The sequence below is a fragment of the Choristoneura fumiferana genome, chromosome 18 (assembly GCF_025370935.1).
Source record: "Choristoneura fumiferana chromosome 18, NRCan_CFum_1, whole genome shotgun sequence".
NCBI classification, from domain to species: domain Eukaryota; kingdom Metazoa; phylum Arthropoda; class Insecta; order Lepidoptera; family Tortricidae; genus Choristoneura; species Choristoneura fumiferana.
Genome location: NC_133489.1, coordinates 11,411,489 through 11,435,474, shown reverse-complemented (window position 1 = coordinate 11,435,474; position 23,986 = coordinate 11,411,489). Strand labels below are relative to the sequence as shown.

Below are 23,986 nucleotides of genomic sequence, written 5' to 3'. Positions count from 1 at the left end.
ACTTTAGACCAATCTCAAAGGAAATATCATGTTTTATTTAATTTAGTTTTTGCTAAATAATGTATATCATTATGGTCACTGACGCTGGTCCGTTCGTCCACAGAATAATGCAATGATCTTAAGTGATTATAATTGATTTGTCATTGAGCTTGTCGATCACATCGATGAGTTACAACGCAATACGTAACGTAGGTAGTCTGTGAAAAATCTCTGAAGTAGCTTCTAAATTGCTAAGTGCAATGGAGGTCAATTCTGTTGCACGTCACTCACGACAAAGTACGTGCACTGTGTCAATGAAATCTGAGTGTTAATTAGTATTTGGTTAGCCAGTCACACCCACATTCTTAACATTTTTTTATCATGAGCTGTCATATTTTTGTCATATTGCAGTGAAGACAGAGTTTAGCAGGCCTGAATGAGTAGTTCTCTAATAAATGGGAACGCTGGATGGCATAGCTATCAACAGATAAAATTAGACATACTAAGTAAGTTTGGATAGCATGAGAATTACACTAAGTACCTACTTAAGACCGATAGGGCCTATTACTTATGATGATCCTATCCACTGGGAAAGCTGATATGTCATCTATTTAGTAGCGGAAAAAGGAAGTGAGCATGCATTGTGTACATACACTATAACCTTACTAAAGGTTTAAATTCCCATTTTAACTTCACACAAAATTATCACATAACTTATTTGGCTAACTTAACACGTAGGCGAGAACTGCACGTACGCGGAAATAAGATATTATCCTGTTTTCTTCCTGATAATAATTTATTTGGAGCCAAGGTCTTTAATATATTTTGGCATACATTTCGGTTTTCGAAAAGGAAAAAAAACTATACCCAATCGGAAGTTGCCTGGCCCAATAACACGTGATTTCGATGTTTTTGTAAAAGGTCACCACAATACTTGTTATAGCAATGACGAATAAATTGAAGAACCACAATGTGCACCTTGACGTTGGGTCAGGCATCAAAACCTTCCGTTGCTAAGCGGGAAAGGAAAATATGTAATGTACTCGTATATATGTATACTTCCAAAATAAGGACATTACATTATGATTGGTTTTTTGGAGTCTTTTTGTATTTTTTATTTCAACTCCAAATTTGTTACTTTTACGGGTATCCCGTGAAACCATATCGAAAATACAAACTGAGACATGGATGCACAGAAAAACCAGAAAAAGAGACCAGCGCTGGGAATCGAACCCAGGTCTTCAGCAATCCGTGCTGTGTGCCCCTACACCACCGCTGGACAGGAATCTAGACACGAATTTTTCCCATGCATACATATCTCAGGTTGCTTATTTCTACTACGCTACACTTCCGCCTGCTTCTTCTGAGGGAAATATTTATTTAAGAGATATTTGTAAAAGTAAATTTACCTGCTCGTTTGTGTAAGACTTTTATTACATTTATCAGGCAAAAAAATACATTAGGTAATAGGTATAAGCCTGCCACATCTCTCTCATTACAACTGCGAAGCATCAAATACCAGAAGACACTTCCAAAAAAACAACTACTTAGTTTGCTGTATTATTTTATTGTGTCCAAAATTTTGTTGTTGCAACATCCATGAAACGTGTGCTCGCAAATTCATCGCAAAATACTCACATTATAACAACATCCTTCCTATAGGTTATGCGAATTGTTAAAACGGACTACCGAAACGAATTAGCGAGATTAGACCAGTTCACTTGCCCATGCGTTGAATGGACCACTCTTGCTGGCAGAGAGGGCATCGATTGTTCTGCTTGACCCAAAGTGACATGCAGCAGAAGTGGAAGCTGTGGTTACACTCTCCCCAAACCACCACGCAATCTTGTTTGCCGTATGAGTCCTTTTTGCTCTCTCCTTGGCACCGGAGGCAGGCGTCTGGGAATGAAAAGAAAAAAAATGTTATGAAGTGCATTATCACGCAAGAAAGTGACAAATAAGGAGAGGTTTTGTTAATATTACATGTATTTCTTTTAATTGTCATTTCTTGAAATTGATCAAGTAAAGTCCTCGTCTAATAATTATTGGCAGCAATGAAAGCCTATTCCGATGAAAATGAACTTTAATGTTACCGGATTTACCGGGAACTAAGAAGCTTGTGCTATACTTTGGCTCCCAGATTTCCAGGACCCCTATTCAAATGTCTACGAAAACTAACCCTTAATTAAAATATAGTTAGTAGCATATCGTACCGTTGTTTCTAAAACAAATGCAATATTTCTATTCGAAGCAATATATAATGATCTGAAACTAAACTTCAACGTGGTAAAGTTTACATCATTCGGATAAAACTGATAAACGGAACACACAAATATCTACCGATGTCACGTAGAAAGTGTTCTGCGTTGATTAAATAGTTTTGAATTCCATGAGTTTCGCTACTCGCTACATCCACGCTGTTACGTGAAAATACCGAATTCATAACAACTGTCTTGATTACCATAAGAATAATATAGCATTTGCATATTAAGTAATTCATAACACCTTTAATTCTAAGTATATACGATTAAGTTTAATTAATAGGTCTCGGATCTCTAACTCAGCTTACGGCATAGACAAGGTGCAGTACCTTACTACAAATACTACGAGTACTTATTAAGAAATTGAAATGGTATACACCAGTTTTTAGTAAAATATAGGGGCTTTCAATGCGAATTCAATTATGGTAGAGTCGATCAAGTAGCGTGCGTACTTGGTGACTAACATAATTCTATATGCTTAATAAAAACTTGACCTAAATAGACAAGACCCTTATGTGGTAGGAGCTAATTGCAAGAAGGCTGAAGGTATGCATTTTTTACTATAAGTATATGACAATAGTTAGCTATGCAAATTACTAGGTGCCTAAGTTGCCAGTTAATTTTATAGAAAAGATACGACTATGTTCATCATAGTCACAACAAAAAAATATCATCACAAGTGTTATACTAGATACGAGACAAAAGCCTTAAAAAAAGACGAAAATCCGTGGTTTGTTGCAGTTTTAAATACCCATGAATTTGCCAAAAATCGTGAGTAATGTAGTGTTATGTGAATTCCATCTAGGAATAATTAATTGCTATATTTACATAGAATGGAAACCGCCATTACGGATTTGAAGATACATTTGAATTGAGGGCACATCGATATACTTAGTAAAGATTGTCGTTCAAAAAATTAACACTAATTAACTTTCGACACTTTCTAAGTCTTGTTGAGCAGAACAGTCACTCTCACTTTTAACAGTAATCTAAATAACAAATACAATTTTTTATGCATATTAATGTGGGTATGCCGGATACTTGTCGTGTCCTTGGCTCGGCCTAGGTACCACAGTACGTCATGAGGTGCCTTAGGCTATTATTATTTGTAACTGTTAATTATGAGATGTGATTAGTTACCAAAAGCAAGCATTCATAACAAAACCAAAATGCGCATAAAACAACCAGATCAACTTATTTTAAAAGTCAAAGCTAGTAATTTCAAAAAAGAGAAGCACTAAGCAGGTATAAATTTATTACATGAAAAGATGAATAATGTATTTGCAAGAATAATGTTCATTGCCTGACAATGAAACACGACATTAAAGCTTCACTTTAACCTTCCTCACTCAATTACTCTCATCTTCCGCGTGCGCAAACCAGGCAGTAAACATACTATTTTGACACACCTACTTTATACATAATGCAGACCAATAAATTGCAATGCTTGTGGGACCGAACCCGCCTCCAATCAAGATCAATCAAGCTCGCGACGCCCGCGTCAGCGCGCGCGCACGTCAGCCACGTAACTTGATATCTTCAATTTGTTAGATTGACCTCATTACTATACCTAACAAGCCAACAAAAACAAACCGATTTGTATGCGAAAATTTAGGACAGCTTATAAAACAATGAAATTTTGTTAATCTTCAATGACGTTAAGACTTTCGTATATTCATTGTCAATCTATTACACGCATACAGGTGCGTAAACAAAACAATATCTACAAAAATGTGAAACTGATACTAATAATCAGCTAATGTTTTTAAACACAGTTCACAGGTCGCAGAGTTCGCTGAAAAGTAGCATTTGGAAATTGTTTTTGCAAAAAAAAATGACGCCATCGAGGTAGAGTCAACTGCGTTAATTTTATTTATACCTTGTTCCTTCTGAGTTGACTAAGGCAAACAAGGTTGTATGGACATTGGTGTAGTTGTAATGTTTGCATGGCAAATCTACTGAGAAAAAACATCAAGTGTTTTTAGAGTTAAGTTTAAGGCCACAGCTTATTTTTAGGCATTACCTCTCAAGTTAATGATAGATTAGCTGTGTGCTTAAGCACAAATAATCATCATAGTTGAGTGGTACAACCATACAATGCAAGTTGGTATACTTATATCAATTTACTTAAACGTTCATGAGGACTTTGGGGGCGCGGATGCGCGAAAGGGGTTGTGATCCTAGATCGGGCTCGTATTACTATCTGGTTCAACGAATATCGTTGGCAATACAGCGCGGTAATGCGGCGGGTATTTTTGGTACTTTTGGACCGGATGCGGGTCGGGTGGGGTTTTGACATTCGCAATAAAGGAAAGCGTTTTTAATGGAGCCAGTTGTGGGTAGGTGTGTATGTCTTTTCTTGTTTATAGTTTAAGTTACTTGACGAAACTTGTTGTGGATTGGTAACACCTTTTTGTAATTTGTTTATACCTTTATTTTTTGATTATTGTATAAAATAGGTTGATGCAATATTTTTGTTCTGAAATATACATTTCAGGATTTACTTAAATATAGAAATTAATTAAGTAGTTAGTTGTAAAAAATAATTGTTTTTATGTTTTTAAAGTCACACATTTTTTTTTCTTGTTTACAAATTATCTATTTATTTATGTAGTCTTATGTATAGTGAGTAGCACGTCTTTATAACGGTCCGAGGGTCACCGCCGGTGCTGGCTGAAAATCAGCGTTGGGCTGTTCAGCATTATGCTGACCCAGTATCCGATTTACAACCGCAATGACACATGCACATACCTTCGTGTTGTCTATTTGTACCTAATAATACTGTTGTGTCTTGTGTTGTGAATAAATGTATTTTCTTTTTCTTTCTTTCTTTAACACAACAAACAGGAAAAATAAATTATTTGAATCTTTCAGACGGTTAAAAATTGTTGCTTCCAGTTTTTTGAATATTAGTAGGAAATCGGGAGCAAGGGAAGAAATATAATCGCGAAGGGAAGTACCCTAAGGTAGCGAATTCATGTGAATACATACATACGTACGAGTATATCGAAGAAAACTGTGCATTGTGCCTGTACTATCGTTTAAAATATTTACATACGTACATCAAAATCTTTCAGTTATTAAAAGGATTACACGATCCATTATGAGATTAACAAGCGAAGCCAATGTATGATAAATAGGATCATTATTCACCATAAATCACAAGTGTGGATCTTGTCATGATTGTGACGTGTGGAAGTATAAAAATATCGATAGAGTTAATACTTTATCTTTACGATTCCTCTGTAAGTATTAGATAATACGAATAGCAAATAAATTATAAGGCAAAGAAAACATTTTTTGAAATAAGCTTTTACTTCAAATATATTTTTTTAAGAAAATAAACTTTTTGCTCGCCAAAACCCATCAATTTATTACATTACACAATTTAATCATATAAAAGCTTGTGTATCATAAAGTGTCGTGTTTGTGCTATCAACCATTGAGGAGCTCCCTTATGAGCAGATGACCCTAGCAGCATCAGAAAAAGTGCATTATATAAAAATATTGTCATTGAAAACTTTTGAGGATTCACTCCTGCTGACACGATCTTGGCTGGACCACCAGTATGTGACTGCCAAATTATTATATGGTCATCAGATTTCCATACGTAGGTATGCCAAATTTCAAGTCACTCCAAGTACTCCAACCACTGGAGGGGGTCAAAATTCATTTGCAAGATTTAACCCGAATATAGAAATATTGCAAGTTAATAAGTAAAGTAAAAGTACCTAAGTAATTTTTTCTCAAACAATTTAAGTAGGTACCTAGTGGTCTGTCTACATTAACATACCTACATATATTTAACATTGTATTTTAGCACCAGACGTAGCTCTACCATTATTTAGGTACTTTACCGACTGAACTTTTTGTTTAAGATAAATAATTAAGTACCCACCTATAGTCAGTAAGATTTTTTTTCCACGCGACGTTGTTGTTATTGAAGAAAAATTCATTAATTATTCTTTACCTTGAGTAACAGAAAACCTCCTCTGCTATTGAGTAAAGTACATATATAATCAAGTTTGCAATCCGCAAAAATAATTTCTAACAAAGATCAAGATTTTACTATTCTTCAATTTAATAAAGTACTAGCTATGCTGAAGTAAATACGTAGGTATGTAAATAGTAGCGACAGTTACTAGTGCTCAGTGGCTGAATTGACGATGTGTCTGGTGTGTCTGTGGGGTCACTTCCTACTGGAAAAAGTCAGGAAAGGATGAGTGTAAGAGAAAATACTCATATCATTAAGCCAAATTAGTAAATATTATACGAAAAAAAAATGAAATAAAAAGAAATAATAAAAATTTAAGTAACATTTGTCACATGTATGTAGTAAGAATGCTGGTCAGAGATGTGGAAACTTTTTCCTTCGCGTCCCAATATACTAACGAAATATATGGCGGCCAAGTTGTTGCATTTTTGGTTATGTTATTTACTGAAACAAAAATATTGATATGTACATATTTTCTGAAACAATAATTTATTGTGCAATATTTTCGATTTTCTCGGGAAACTATGCGTGATTGTTGTATGTACAAAATCTTCTCTTGATTTTTGTTTTGATGGTCGCGGGCCAGATTTCAAGCTTTCGCGGCCCGGAGATGGCCCGCGGGCCGCAGTTTCCCCATCCCTGCTTTAGGTTCAGGATAACCTCTTATATGGATACTCGTCATAATAAATGAGCGTGTGTAGATATTTAAGTTCTAGAGACTGATATAAATACGAATGTACTTTCAAAATGTAAAATATATATCATTTTAAAGTAATAATTTCTTTATTATTTAAATACATGGCTAAAATAAAAAAAGGAAACAAAATAAATAAAAACTACATAAATATACCTAACTATATAAAGAAAACACCGATATTATACTGTATTTTTTCCAACAGTCTTATTGAGATTTCATTCGGCAAGTTTAAGAAAATGACGCGCTACTAAGTCAATGTATGTAATGTAAGGCAACTTAGGGCAGGAGTATCGTTTGTGGCCACTGTACTGCTTATGGGCATTTATTGTTTAAATATACGTTTGAAATAAATTTATACCAATAAATCAATACAAACTTTATTCGTTACAGTATAAACTTTTGAAAATTCACTAAGCATATTATTTTAATACTATAACTTTTTATATATTATTATGACTTCAAATGGCAACTGGCCAAAACCGGTAATTCTGCCCTACCTATTTTGTTGTTATTGATTTATGTTTGATCAATGGTTTTTCTTTTCACTTTTCAGTACAATATAAAGTAAACATTATTTGTCCCATTTATAAGCACATAACTCTTCACATTTTTGTATGCTATTATTCCCAATAACCATGTTAAAAAGTCCCTGACGTATGTAAGTATGAAGTGTGAATTAGTTCGGCAGAAAATGAACTCATCTCGTTAAATGTATGCAAGCAGTATTAGTATGACACTTCTAAGTGTGCTAAAATTTGTTAAAATGTTTTGGTCGTAAAATTAAACTGTAAATGCAAAAAGTTGTAAGTACAGTGTAATGCCCTGCACTGAATAGCTTAAAATTGTAATAAATACACATTGTTCTACTGGACCCGTGTGGTGTCGGGTTGGAATTACACCTCTCAGGTTAAGGTATACCGTTGGCGACAGGCTAGCGACCTGTCACTATTGTACCGTTTTTGTCAAACTTAAAACCTAAATGCCTAAAATAGCTAAAAGTGGCTCCGAAGCGGTAACGTTTTGTGTGCTCTCCTACCATACCCATTTGGGAATGCATCAGGCGTGATGTTTGTGTGATCGAATATATAAGAGAAGAATAAATAAATAAATAATAAAAAACAAATCGCGAAACCAGTTTACTGCGAAATTGAATAAAGGTGGAAACTTATAGCGACTATAAAACCGTGCGTAGAAAGACGTTCGCTTAAAATGTTTAAGTGAAGAAGAGGAGTGCGGAGTTGAGGATGCTGCCTACCACGTACGCTACTTTTATTTGTTATTAACTTTTACCTACAAAGCGTAACTTCGTTCGTGTGGGCAGTAGATTATGGTAAAGTTTTAATCCCTTTTATTACCTATCCTGTGAGAATAAGAAAAGTTCCGATAGAATAATTCGTTATCGCTATTCCACAGGAAGAACTATGGCGAACCACCAAAATGTGCTACTTTTCTGCATTTCAAAAAACCGTGCGGCCACAAGACGGGTGACTCCGAATGCCCTGCTAGATTACTTGCAGAGAAGAGGTATCTTAATACCATTGACATATGACTTAATACTTAAATTAGTTTTTTTTTTTTTTTTTTAGAACTTTATTTATTTACACATTTAACTTATGACTGATTGATGATGACCTAGATAATTTCTCTGTGTCCGAGTCATCGGCATGTGAGGTTAATTATAATCCTAATAATCATTATGCACATTTTATGAACACTTACAATCAATCGCACAATTTCTAGGTCAAATGTAATAGACATGACGTCTTAATCAGCAATCTATGAACCAACACTCCAACCCAGTAAAAATCCACTGACGCACAGTATTTATGTTTGACCTGATAATATCTTTTAAGTAAATAAGTATATTACAATTTTGTTATTTTGACTTTGTCTAATTTCTACGTAGATACTACCTATAATATTACACCGTACTTTGTTCATTTTTACTTGGTGATTCTTTTAGTATGTAAGTGTTAGCTCGTTTAGCCTGAGACACAGGAATTATCCTAGTTCAGGTACACGTGTTATATAGATTTTTAGTGAAATATTGTATTTTATTATTTTGTACCGAAATGAATTTGAATAAATTTTATTATTATTATGCAATTTTCCAGGATAAAAACTATCCTACCAGGGCCTCATACTGGCTCATACTATCTTCATACAAAATTTCACCTAAATCGTTTCAGACGTTAGTGTACTCGTAGTGCACGATTGAGTTCCAAATATCTTTACACACTTTGTCATTTATATTATTTGTAGGATTCCGCCGTAGGTATTTCAAAAAATAACCTCTATGACCCTAAACAAATAAATCAGCCACAAATCTCTAGCTCTAGTGGTTCAGCGTGTGCATTGTCTTAGTCGGATAGTATAGTATAGATGAGAAGAACCCCTTTTATCATATAATTTTTTCATGTGGATTGTTTGAAAAATCCTGAAAATTAAAACTAGTATTTTACCTATGTAGTTGCACGTCAAATTTGAAATCTCTAATAATTATAATAACGACACATAACAACGAAATAACTTCTATTTCCTATCCTATCCCGTGGGAACTCGGTAGAGTTTCTTTTTAGTGCACCTCTATGACCTGAACGATATGTCTCCAGTTGCAGCAGGCTGGGCGTTGTCTGTCACGGTGCTGCGGCGAAACTAGCGCTGCCTACCCTGGAATTGACCCAATGCACCCCTATGTAACGTTACTATTTTATAAGTATATTGATATAGTTATTGGTATGTCACAAAAGTAGCAAACACTTGTCAAAGTAGAAATTACGATCATCTTAACATGACTTGGCAACAACAGTTTTTATGTACTAGTCTTCTTTGTTTTATCTATCGGTCATTTCAACCAACATAATAAATAAATAGATTAAATGCACATTAATTAATTACAGATTAAATCCATACTAATATTAATATAATAAATGCAAAAGTGTGTGTGTTTGTATGTTTGTCCGCCTTTCACGTCGAAACGGAGCGACGGATCGACGTGACTTTTGGCATAGAGATAGTTTATGGGCCAGAGAGTGACATAGGCTACTTTTTATCCCGAAAAAATGCACAGTTCCCGAGGGAATAGCGCGCGATAACCGGATTCCACGTGGGCGAAGCCGCGGGCAAAAGCTAGTGAGATTATATGTACGGAACTGCTCCTTTGTTTTATTGGCAAGGTTTAACATAAAACGTGTAATATTCATTACACATATAAGTGTATTTTTCGATACAAAGTGAATTATTACTCGTATTATTGACCTAAAACTTAATAATTATTATTCAATTTAGTTTAGTAATTGGTAGTATTAAATTAATTGACTTCTTATTAAATTTATTTAGCTTAAGAATCCAATTTAAAATAAGATAAAATTTGCATGCAATGTATTTGATTAGACTTAGTCACCATACATTAGCACATTTATAAAAACCACTTAGGTAGTTGTTACCATGTCTAAAGCAAATAAATTATTTCATTTCATATTCTATATGATCCCTCCTATCATCCATACTATATATATATATTATAAATGCGTCTGTCTGTCTGTCTGTTACGCTTTCACGCCTAAGCCGCTGAACCGATTTTGATGAAATTTGGTACAGATATAGAATAGACCTTGGAAAAGAACATAGGCTATCTTTTATCGCGCAAAAGAGGCTTTAAGGGGTTGAAATAGGATTGAAAGTTTTTATGGTGGCAGTTCGTCGCTAAAACCATGACACTTGGCATATAGGCACTTAATAAGTTAATATTTGTTTGAGCTTTTTTGATAATTCGAACTGTGAGGGGATGAAATAGGGGATGAAAGTTTATATGGAAGGTCGTCATTATCGAAGATAAATCGATGAATCTTTATTAAACTTGCCATTTCGGCACGTGAAAAGAGATAAATAGATATTTGTTCGCACGTTTTTTAAATTTTTTCCTGTGAGGGGTTGAAATAGGGGATGAAAGTTTATAAGGTGGCAGTTCGTCGCTGTCGAAGATATAACCATGACACTTGGCATTTAGGCACTTAATAAGAAATAAGTCGATATTTGTTTGAGCTATTTTGAAAATTCGTCCTGTGACGGGGATGAAAGGCTTTATTGTCGAAGAGAAATCGATCTTGGCATTTGGGCACGTGATAAGAGATAAATAGATATTTGTTGGCGCATTTTTAAAAATTCTTCCTGAGAGGGGGTGAAATAGAGGATGAAACTTTATATGGAAGATCGTCATTGTCGAAGATAAATCGATGGTTCTTTATGAAACTTGGCATTTGGGTACTTATAAAAAATAAATAGATATTTGTTCAAGTGTTTTTGAAATTTTACCTGAGAGGGCATGTTAGCAGAGGGGATGATGCAGTGTTAGCAGAGCCTTCTAAGCTATGTGGGGTCATTTTAGATGGCTTATTGATATAGGCAGTCAGACATGAAAAATTATCATTTTCAGATTTTTCTTATTTATTGTGCTATAGTAAGAGCAACCTTTATGCAAAATTCCAAGTTTCTAGGACAACCGGAAGTACCCTATAACTTTTTCTGTTAAGGCGATTTGTATGGAAACACCTTTTTAATGACTGTAGGTTTTAATTGCTTTTGAGTTTAGGGTTTTAATTTCAACTCGATGCCTATACTCCGCGCGTTTACGAGATAAGGGTCTTGACAGACGGACGGACGGACAGCAAAGTAATCCTATAAGGGTTCCATTTTTTGCCTTTTGAGGTACGGAATCCTAAAAAACATTTGTTCCGGCGCTTTTCAAATTTCGACCTATTTACTTGGAAATATGGGGATGAAAATTCTTAAGGAATTCCAAACAAAACTATAAGTATATTTAACGGAAATATGTGTAGCTATGCTTAGTAAAAATGTCGTCTTAATTATAATCCTTCCCTCCTAACTTACAATAAAGGACGTAACGTGTCAAGAGCTTACTATGAAGAATTAGTCCTCTTGTGTTGGCAGGGTAGAATACACGTCGTATTGCTAAAATGTGGCTACCCGCAAAATATTTATGTTTTACCAAAGAACATTGGATGGTATTGTAACGGATAACTCACGTCTAATATGAGTTTAATATGAGTGAGTCTCATGGTAGTTTCATGTTCAAAACATTGGATGGATGGATGGATGGAAAAAAAAAAAAAAAGTTTGTATTTAAGTATAGACATGTATTAAAATAGGTTATTTTCGGTAAACCGTAGAAGTTTCTATGTACCTTCTCTTATTGGCAGAATAGGTATCCTAAATAGGGTGACACTCTTTCCCGGCCCGGATAACACCGACATGGAGATACCGGCCCTGTTTTTTGTGCACATGCCCATAGAAACTGAGAGGAGCTTCTTTGGGCGTGTACACGAAAAGCAGGGTCGGTATTTCCATCCCGGTATTATACGGGCCGGGAAAGAGTGTCACCCTCCTAAATAAATTAAATACCTACTTCCCAAAATTACTATTCCACGCGGACGAAGTCGCGAGCAAAAGCTAGTAGTAAATAAAGTTAGAAGTTTTTTTAATTAATTAACATCTGCAAATATGTAGATTAAGTATATCGGTACTTTTGTGAATTTAACAAAATTATTCTTCATTATCTATGGCACGAATCCATAGCAAAGTACCACCAAATTCTGGTTTGCCAATGAAATAATAATAATAATATACTGGCTTAGGTATATACGAGTAGGTACGTCATAAATACGTATTGGAACAGAATGGCCATGTCTTTTTTGCAAAAAGAAACTATTAGCGGTTACCTATTTGCATACAAAACACACCACGTCATTAGTCTCTAAATCTGTAGGTACCTACCTAAATTAAAAATGCTACCGTCACATGAGAATGACAAACTGCGTAGGCACAAAGCAAGAAAAACGGGCAGTAGGTAGGTTGACAATGTTCCAAAACTCATTAACGTTTAGCAGAGTTAGTTAAAATTTACAAACATGAAAAAACTGTACTTATGTTTTTTAATGCTGACAACCTGACAAATAAGCATGCGGTTCACCTTTAGTTCATTCGAATCGATTTGATTCACATTATCACGTCGTACATTTATCACTACGTACATTACAGCGCGCGCAATATTTTGTACGCCCTGATAATGCGCGACCATGATAATGTACGGCATATGATAATCGGAAGCAATAATGCTTCGGATTATCACGTCGTACAATATTGCGCGTACATTCCGAGTTGTACATTATTGTTTCCCGCGTTCACAATTAGACACGGTCCGGTCGCACGTGCCACCGGAAGACCAGCGCCAGCTCTTGAGCCGGCATTATGCTGAGGTGAGTCCGTTTTGTGAACAGTAACCTATGCCTACACTGTTTTCTTTGTCTTTCTATGTAATTATTCCAATTTATTGTCGATCGAGGTACTAATTATTTTAAGTTAGGTATGAAATAGTAGCAAATAGGTAGTCCAGGGGTTCTGACGCGTACGTGACAAACAGACGATTTAAAAAATCATTGTTTTAGGTTCTATTGCGCTTATAAAATATTTACCATTGTAACAGTTTTTCGCAAATATTTACAGATATCGGCCAGTCACAGTTTTTTATATGTATAGCCAGAAATCAATCAAATTCTATAATATCAAATTCAGATACCAGGATAGGCCTGTGTTCCTACCTAACTAACTCACAGGAACAGGTCCAACTTAAGATGAACCCTATTTATTATGGTCGACCATATTGTTGTCAGCCCATCTTACGTTGGAAAATAATTTCAACGAACTATCCATTTATCGAGTTTTATATTTCTGAAATCATTTTACAGACTATAAGTAATCAAAACTTTACTAGATAACCGAAGTTTTCGCGAAATCATTAACGAATCTTCGAAAAGTGTTCAACAATTTTTTTTTAAATTGACATATTTTTTATTTGAGAACCGATTCAATCATTTGAAAATTTAGTGTTTATTTCATAATAAACACTAAATTTTAATCCAAGGCAGCGATAACACATCAGTGAAAACCGGCCGCATCCTTCTACGTTAAGCTGTTTATGAGATTAGCGTGAACGAATGCACAGACAAACCGACAAACAGACCATAATTCTAAAAATCGTTGTTTTGGGTTCTATTGCGCTAATAAAGGCCCCTAGTAACAGTTTCTCCCAAATATTTCTAATGTATATACACCGACTTTATACAGATTTATTATAGAGAAGATATAGATAGAAGATAGATAGATATAGATAATCCTCATTCATAACTGTCAATTTATGTTTTTTCTGAGACGTTAACGTCAGAGATCAGCATGGGTGATTGATCCTGTGTGCTCAAATACATCATACGTCAGTAAAGTACAGTAGTAGTAATTAAATCAGGCGATAGCGTACAAATATTGAGATGCCAAGAAAATGCGTCTTTAACTCTTTATACGTGATACGCCCAGCGTGCGTGCGACGGTGCGTGTAAGCCCAAAACTGAACTTTTTGTGCGGCTGGGTGCCTAACGCGGGGCGCTTTCCCAGCTAAATGGTTGTTTGAGAATATGTAAATATAGATATGTAGTACCTACAATATATACAGCAATTTTCAAAGGAAAACTGGACGTAGTTTAGCAAAAAGTATCCAACCCTCAACAATTATTATTTTAAATTTGGATCTACTTTCAGTAGGAACAAAAGCGAATTTAAAGAATAACATGCCAGTGCTTTGGATCCTTTTTGCTAAACTACGTCCAACTATCACAGCTACGAAGGCTTTACAAGTTAACAAGAAAAGGTCAATTAAAACTCAATATTCAATATTGTCCCATATTACTACGGAGCCCTGCGCCGCATGTGCCCAACACTCACTTGGTCAATTTTTTTTATCAATTTGAATCTAAATAACTTATGCCGCCATGGCGTGCGCTGTGTCCGGTAAGAATAGGTTGGACCCATCTCGTGCCGTAGTAGATATCGTAAAAGAGGTGACTATAAGATACCTTATGTTATATGAGATTGGGTAGCAACGCTCTTAATTGCCATTTTGGAACTCCGGAATTCAGCACTGCGGTGTTGTAGGCAAAGAGAAGCCACCGCGTTATTTTCCCAAGAAAGTCGTCATGACGTTCACTACTGATCCTCAACCGACAATTACTACCACTCTGTCAAAGAGTTTAGCGAACTAGAAGAAGTAAGACAACCGGTGAAATTACTGGCACTTGAGGTATCCCATCTTAGGCCTCTAGGTTGGCAACGCATCTGCAATCCCCCTGGTGTTGCAGGTGTATGGGCGGTGGTGATCTCTTACCATCAGGAGACCCACTTGCTCGTTTGCCATCCAGTCGAATAAAAAAAAAGTACTTATGTACTCTACATTTTTAACGGGCTTAATAAAATAAGGATGGTCACGGACATCCTGTTAGATTACTTTCAATCTGATGCGAAATGATATATCAAGCAAGATGCTATAAGATGAAATTGTTTCTTGGAATTACGGTTAAAAATACATTTTTAACGGTCAGCGAGCGAGATCGCTGTACATTGGCGCGCGACCTGCGCCAGAGCGTCGCCGTGCCGCCGTCGTCTGCGCCGGTGTCCGCTTTGCAATCTTGAGATCTACTTTATGTCGACACTAACTTTTATAAGATATATAGTGAATACATATAATTAGTATAATAAAATAAGGCTGTACAGATAATCAAGACGCTGAATTCTAAGCGCATAGGACTTTGGTTCGCATCTTGCGGTATACAATTTAAAAGGAAATACTCGTAACTTCGCTTCCTCTGCAAAATTCCTTATATTGTCGAAACACAAAATCCGTTAACAGTATGAACCTATTTATTGTAAGTTCTGAATGCAAATACAAATACAAATAATTGATTTGTCCAACATAGGTAAATTACAGGCTGTTACTGCCTGCAACATTTCAGCTTTCTGGGTCCACGGGTTTTAAACTGAGCCTCGGTCAGTCAGACTAAAGACAGTAGTAAAGACTTATCTTTTTTTGAATGAATGAAAAAGTATTTATTTGACATTATTAATACATAGGTTTTTGTACATAGCCCTGCAAAACTGTTTACACAGTTTGTCTGCAGGATACAGTCTCTATAAAATATAAAATAATGTAATGTATAATTTATTCTTACATAAACTATTATAATTATTGTTACAACTATGTCTTATGGAAGAGTTTCTACTAAATACTTTTTAAGGATCTTTTTAAATTTATTTTTATCAGTTTCTAGGCGGATGTTATCAGGTAAGCTGTTAAACAAATACGGTAGTCTTTTGTTTAATGTTCTATCACCGAAGTAGTTGGTCACTCGGGGCACTTCATATTTACCTGAGGACACCGACCTAGTATAATACTTACCTATTGAGATATCTAAGGCAACAAATTAAGAAGAGTTCTATGAAAGTTGCAATTTTATTTAATTGAGGCTTTTAGTAATGCAAGCTGCACTTAAGAAGCGACGATACGCACACATTTACAACTTAGTGACTGTAAAATAAGTTCGGTGGGGCCTTGGTTTACACTACACTCATATTTAAAATATGTATACGTATACTCCGTATAAGTGTGTGTGGCGAGTCAATATTATGAAAACTGAGCATGTGGGTACCATCTTACGCTAGTGTTCACTAACTAATTCAGATTCAACAGAGGTGAGACACCTTTCCTAAAAAAATCCATAGACTAGTTCATAGTCTAAACTAAATAATAGCCTAATATCGAATGGTTTAAGATTATTTATTATTACCTTCGTGATATAAAACGAGCTTAATTCTGAAAAATAAAGTTAAAAGAAAAAATAATCTTTTTAAAAACGAACTTTTATTGCTTGTAAATAAAAATAATTAAAAAGTTAAAAATAATTTAAATCGGATAAGAAATTTACCGTTTTATAGGTACATTGTATTAAGTCTGCTTTATTATCACAGTCCCAATTATTACAAACAAAAACGTGTTACATCATTACGACAAGAGAAATAAAGAATATTGCTAAATGTTCTTTATTATTTAATTAAAATGTAATACGCTTTTATTTATAATAATTGGGACTGTGATAAGAACGCAAAGACTTAATACAATGTACCTAAGAAAACGTATATTTCTTCTGATTAAAAATATTTTTAACTTTTTAGTTCTTTGTACATATACCAGTTATTATTATTTAATAATAGTAATAATAATAATATACTAGTTAAAACTTATTTTTAAAAAGTTTTTTTTTTTATTTCTTTTTTAACTTTTTGGAAGTTTTGATGCAAAATTTACTACGGCGTAGACGTACGCGTAGCAGAATTTTCCAACTCCATCACCAGACACTAGCTACCATCTAGTACCAAAGTACTCGTCAAGATGAATCAAACGAGTCCAAACTCAATGGGTTCGTGTCGTTTCATTACGTAGTTCTTATGGCCACCTTCCAGCTTCATCATCAGATCAGCTCCATGTGACTGTACTTTTTGTCGACTTTACTTGTATTGTCACTCAAACGACATGTGTATACCAAATTTCAAGTCGATGCCATTAACCGTTGAAGAGTTTTTGTCCTGCGAAGACGATTCTGCCATAAGTATTCCAAATTTCAAGTCAATCTGACTACTGGAAGTTGGTCAAATTTAACTTGCAAGATTTGACTACAGACAGACACAGACAGACAGACCGACAGACAACGGGACAGGTGAAATTTTACCGGAGATTAGAAATAAGAATAATCTTCGGCACAAGCCTCTTAGGCTGTAGTTCCAATGGAGACCGTGCCCGTACGGATTGGTAACTTTGCACGCACCATTGCTACGTAGGTCAAAAGCTCATGATTAATTCCGAAAAATTCAGAGATGTTAGTCTGTGTGTGATAAGACATAGGTCAAACCATTAGGCAACCAAAGCTTTATTAATCGATCTTTAAAAATTTATTTTTTTACATTTGGGGGATGGAAGTTGCTCACGTAACGGCCGTAAGAATTGCCCTACGCTCAACAACCAACTATCTTTTGGCTGCTGTAGCTTTTGTTACTTTGTAGTAACTTTCTTTTTTCTGCAGTAAAAATAATGCCTTAGGTATGATTAAAAAAATATTTTCAGTTTTCATTCTCGTAAAGTTCGTATTTATCCTGGATCTAGGCAACATAAAATGACTTTTTATGCTCTAGTGCATACAGTAAAATCTTCGTCTAAGACCAAGGCAAACAGGTATCAACAGCCACAAACAAAAAAAAAACTATATTTTTTAATAATTTTTAATTTATATAAAACTAAAAATCAATCAAATAAATAAAAATAAATCAATTATAATAAAAAATTATAATTATTTAGCAACTTATATAAAAGCCAGTGAACGCATGCAGTGAGTTGCAAGTGAACAATTGTTACCACTGTTGCTATTTCATTTCCTCGCAATCGAAGTGAAAGTGTTGTTGTACAATCTACTATAGTTGCTAATCTAATAAGTTTTTTTTTATATAATAAATAACACTTCTTATGTTTGTAAAAATATTGTAATAAAATGTTTACAATCTGCGTCTTACACTTGAACCGTTGGTTTACGCGCATTTCTTCCAGTACATTTCCATAAAACCGTGTATGATATTAGGAGTTGATGAAATATATTTGACTCTTTCTCACGTATGCCAATGACTTTACGTGTAAGAGATGCAACACGAAGTGCGAACACTCGCTGGAAAATATAGAGTCCGACTCTACCGTCACAACAAAACAAACTTACAAAGCTGTTAAGATTAGCTTTCGGCAAATAGTGCATTCAAAAGAAGACGAAGTTAAATAGAAAAGACGTAAGGTTCTAAACAGAAACTAGGTTTACCTATTACTATTTTAAATTAAAATATGTTTAGCAATCAGACTAAGTACTTGTACTGAATCCATATTATTTTTCTGCATTTGAAACCTTAAAATTATATTAACTGATTTTTGAAATAACGTTTTATTTAGATACCTACTGTAATTATATTCCTAATCAAGTGGGAAGAGATTAGCATAATTATGAAAGAATCATTGTTCAAAATTACTTTTTAAACAGTCAATTATTTTAAACTGCAAGATAATCTAAAAGAGATCATATTTATTGCATAAATAATGAGTATGTTTCTTATTGTTTTATAGTATTCAAGCTATGACTCATTTATTTTCCCACAGTGATGTGCACAGCTGTCTCTGTTGACAAACGCACGAGTAAAAGTTGCTGTTTCCAGCGCCGACGCAGGTAGTGGAAGAAATCTTGATTATGAAGCATTTCTGCGCATGGCGCCATGATCGGACCACGCTGGCGATCGCGCGATTACACTCGATAACCAATAACCACGAACGACTAATCGCTTTCCGCATTTCCATCAGCCGCTGTTGACGGTCGACGCAAGTCAAACGTAGGCGACTTCATTATAAATTCCCATCGCCTATCATTTCCTGAGGAATTTTCGACGTCAATAATTTACTAACATTGACTCAAGTTTGATTGATCGAGATATGTTTAAGTAAACTATTGTAACTACTGGGACATTACATATTTGTGGAATATTAACCAGTCTTATAGCACAGGGTGTTATGATATTGAATAGGTACTGCTTTCCGAAGAATCGGTGAACACTTTGCGGAGCAAAAATAATTTACCTCTGTCCTCACTCGATCTTCAGACTCACCTATGTACAATGTTAATAAACTATGTCCCGTGTATGAGTAATTGATAAGATAATGTACATAGATAGTCTCAGTTCAAGTTCAAGAAAATACACCAATGCTAATCTCATCCTTAAGATCATATGATATGATACGCTTTATCTGTTAAGTTCTTCGCGAGTTAAGAATATAGAGCAGGCCACAGTTTATTTTAGTATCAATTACTTAAGTCCTGGCATTGTTGCATCGATTATGTCGATGATCCTTATTTAGTTGCTCGCTAGTCAGTGTTCAAGCATTTAAGAGCAAGTATAGAAACAAGGTTTTTCTTGGCGTTCCGATGGGCGGGTCGCACGCACGCTATAAATAAATACGTAGAATGCAGTAGAGTCGCCTCAGGCCGGCTCTCGCTTATGGGACAGAGCCATACCTCTGCGGCGCCGGCCCTCATCTATCTGCTTGCATAGCTAATGTAACGTCTCTATATCACATCAGTTAGTTAACTAGATAACCAGGAGAGCTATTTAGCTGTACATCGATTAACAAATCAAGTTGCATGAACGGCGAAATTGAGGTTTCCGTGTTGTCTAATGACTGCACACAAATCGTATTGTGACTATAAATAAAATACGTAGGTAGTTAGAAAGACAATAGATCGAAAGGTAACTCTGTTGTGGGATTAAGCCGACCGATGTCCTGCACAGACTGCTGGACGCTAGGGACAAACATACAATAAAATTATAATAAACATGTGACTGACCTTGGAGCTCCTCAGACAGACGTTAATAATGCAAATAATCAATAGATACCCAGTGCTATTTATGAAGAATAATTTAAATAAGTAGATACACTGGAGGCCATTATGAGGTTTACAGTTAATCAACAGAAAACATTACTTAGATAGGCACATAAGTAAATGATCTTTAATTCATTTTTTCTTTGAAAGTTTTAGAACCTATTTGAGGAGTCAACACTGATTGTGAAGCAACACTCAATACTGAGTTTTGCATGTGATCACGAGTTTACCTGAATCATCATTCAATATGAAAAAGGCTAATAACCACAATATCAGCCTTGCTGGGGAAGAATGTATTAGTCAACCTTCACAATTGTAAGGATGAATCTGTAAACATGTTTTGGTAAGGTGTTATCGTCAAGTGGTTTACCTCAAGAGAAAAGACCCACGACGAAGCGAATAAAAATGTGGAACATTCATATGGAAGAATTGACGCATGTAAATGTGGTATTTATTTCCAGTCACATGATTAGACTTAGGATCGATCGTGATCGTCTTGCTATGCAGAAGGCATTATAATGACATTAAATCTACTTTCCTTTACAATTTCACACACGTATTGCCTTGCCTATAGTCTTTTAGCCGTGCATAATGTGACACGCTGAAGGATAAAGCTGTAAAGATAATGTTGGGAGTTCCTGTAATATAAAGTAGTGAAATATTTGTGATGGGTGGAAGGGAGCTGCCTTGACCTTCATTACGCAACGGCGCCGGCACCGAGGCCGGCCGTTGCCACCGTTCCATCCTCCCGTTTTTATGCAGACTGCAAATGCAAATGAAAATGCAACCTTACTCGCGATAGGAACAAAACGTTATCGAATCACACTAAACTTAGGATTATTCTTGTCACATGAGGTGCTTTCTGTGTTGAATGTACATATTTGATCAACTTTGTGAGTCATGTCATGTGATTCTGCTACTGCTGCTCTGATTTCAAAAAGTCATGCACCTGTTCAAATAACTACGTAGGTATTTATGCTCTGTCCTTAAAAATAGTTAATCAAGTTCAGAGGTCAATATTTCTTTCCTCATCATTATCTCAATAAAACCTTTTAATTGACATAGCGATCAAAAACTAATACGAGGCCACCCAGCAAAGGTGAACTATTTGTCATCCTCATCGGTCTAACATGAGATGTTATATAAGAAGCCCGGACATTGAGATGACTGCCTAAGTAAGCTCACATTTTATTCACATGCCAGCAGTCTAACCAATTAGCTATTACTGGGAACTTAATTAGAATGTACAACGACACATCAAATACGTAGATGTTCGCATACTAGTGATTTGTTAATAAACAATTTGACCCTAGCGTTGGTGTGGCTTAGCTTTTATGTATTTACGAGTATCTACCTAATGCTTAAGAAGTTCCTAACATGGGCTTACAAGCGACTTTAAAGAAACAACCTAAAATTCTTAAGATAACTTTTACTTATGACTTGCTTTTGTTCGCGACTTCGTCCGCGTGGAATTCGGTTATCGCGCGCTATTCCCTCGGGAACTGTGCATTTTCCGGGATAAAAAGTAGCCTATGTCACTGTCTGGCCCATGAACTATCTCTATGGCGAAAATCACGTTGCTCCGTTGCGGCGTTAAAGAAGGACAAACATGCAAACACACACACTTTCATATTTATAATATTGGTATGGATTACAGATGTGACTCATAATGGATTTCCATCGTATTTTATCAGAAAAGTTCGTATATTGACACACTGAGATACTCGTACCAATGATATTTCATAGTAGTTATAGATATGTTACGTTCCTATAGTTTGACTAATGAAAGCTGAACCCAGCTATCATTTGAGTGGCAACATTATTCAAATGTCATGGGCAATCAGACCAAAGAGTATAAGAAAACAGACACTAGAGCTTGTACTATTATCTATTCTGTGTCTTGTTGAGTTTAGACCTTCGTGTGTTAAAATAGAGTTTTTTGGAAATTTACTGCTGAAACATGGGCGAACCAATCAAAAGTGGAGTGCCACAGATTATTTTAACCATGGTAAGCAAATTCAAACAAAAACAAGCAGAGAGGGAAGCCTTGTTCAAACAAAAAAAAGTGTTTAGATGCGGTGATCGAATTTGTAGGTTAGTAGGCATGGCAAAAGACACTTTAGCCCTTTTGTATATACATTTGAATTAAGTGATTTACACAAGTCACAATTTCAAGCATTTATTTATGTACATGTTTCAAAAAAGTATATTAAACAACTTTGGAAGTTACCTAATACTATCTACCTATATCTTTTGAATTTGTTTCGATTTAATAAAATAACTGCTTAAAAATAATAAACACGGTATAAGGCAACCCAGTAGAAGGACCTGACCTCAGTAGAAGGAAATCTATAAAAAAGTTGTGAATAGTTAATTTGACACTGACGGACGGGGTAAGTACTAACGTTCCACATTAGATACTCCAGACCTTCAACAACACGGTTCAAACCATCTCTGTATGAAAGGAGAATGCTCAAAGTTAGGCCCACACTTTGTGTCAATAGTAGGTAAGAATATTATTATTAATAATATTTTTAGACGACTTTAGGAACTGTAGGACTTTTTTTTTGTTCAAATTAATACCACTATCTGTGCCATAGCACAATATCTGTATCATATCATAATATGATTCACCGGATTGATAATGTTGTAGCATCGGATTTTTAGAGTTCCGGAGCCAAAATGGCAAAAATGGAACCCTTATATCGAAAATACTAACTGAGACATGGATGCACAGAATAACCAGAAAAAGAGACCAGCACTGGGAATCGAACCCAGGTCCTCAGCATTCCGTGTATTTTCGATATGGTTTCACGGGATACCCGTAAAAGTAACAAATTTGGAGTTTAAATAAAAAATACAAAAGGACTCCAAAAAAAACCAATCGGAAGTTTCGCCATGTCTGTCTGTCAGTCTGTCCGTCCGTCCGCGGCTTTGCTCAGGGACTATCAATGCTAGAAAGCTGTAATTTTGCACGGCTATATATGTAAAGTATGCCGACAAAATGGTACAATAAAAAATTCTAAAAAAAATATTTTTAGGGTACCTCCCATAGACGTAAAGTGGGGGTGATTTTTTTTCTCATCCAACCCTATAGTGTGGGGTATTGTTGGATAGGTCTTTTAAAACCATAGGGGGTTTGCTAAGACGATTTTTCGATTAAGTGATTTCTTTGCGAAATATTCAACTTTAAAGTGCAAATTTTCATTAAAATCGAGCGCCCCCCCCCCCTCTAAACTACCTAAACTTGGTGTTGCAGATGTTTATGGGCGGTGGTGATCTCTTACCATCAGGAGACCCACTTGCTCGTTTGCCATCCAGTCAAATAAAAAAAAACTTGGAAGATTCCGTATAAAATACGAAATCCTCAGAAAAATATTAAAGTTAATTTTTTCGTAATGGCTACGGAACCCTATTTTGGGCGTGTCCGACACGCTCTTGGCCGGTTTATTAATCTATGTTGCCGTCTTAGCATTTGTATCTTTTACGAAAAACTTAGAAATTAACTAAAAATACGTAGTAAAAAAACAAATATTACATGTGATATGTGATCCCTTGAGCTTTATTCACTTTAGCACCATAATTTGTGCACTTTCGAGACACACACGACGGCATTTTACATTGATTTGTTCAACTGTCACATTGACTGTGACATTGATTGTATTTGTTACTTATTTTGTACAATAAAAAGTTTACA

The 23,986-nt window shown here is 35.3% G+C and overlaps 1 protein-coding gene across 1 annotated transcript in view; it reads right to left on the bottom strand.

Annotated features, from left to right (window-relative positions):
* Positions 1–1,526: 1,526 nt before the first annotated feature.
* The window catches only part of Roc2 (Regulator of cullins 2), a 65,344-nt gene continuing 42,884 nt past the window's right edge, over positions 1,527–23,986 (bottom strand). The window contains exon 2 of the mRNA XM_074101780.1: positions 1,527–1,878. Coding sequence (XP_073957881.1) covers positions 1,697–1,878 — 182 coding nt within the window. The 3' untranslated portion in view covers positions 1,527–1,696. The remainder of the gene's footprint in view (positions 1,879–23,986) is intronic.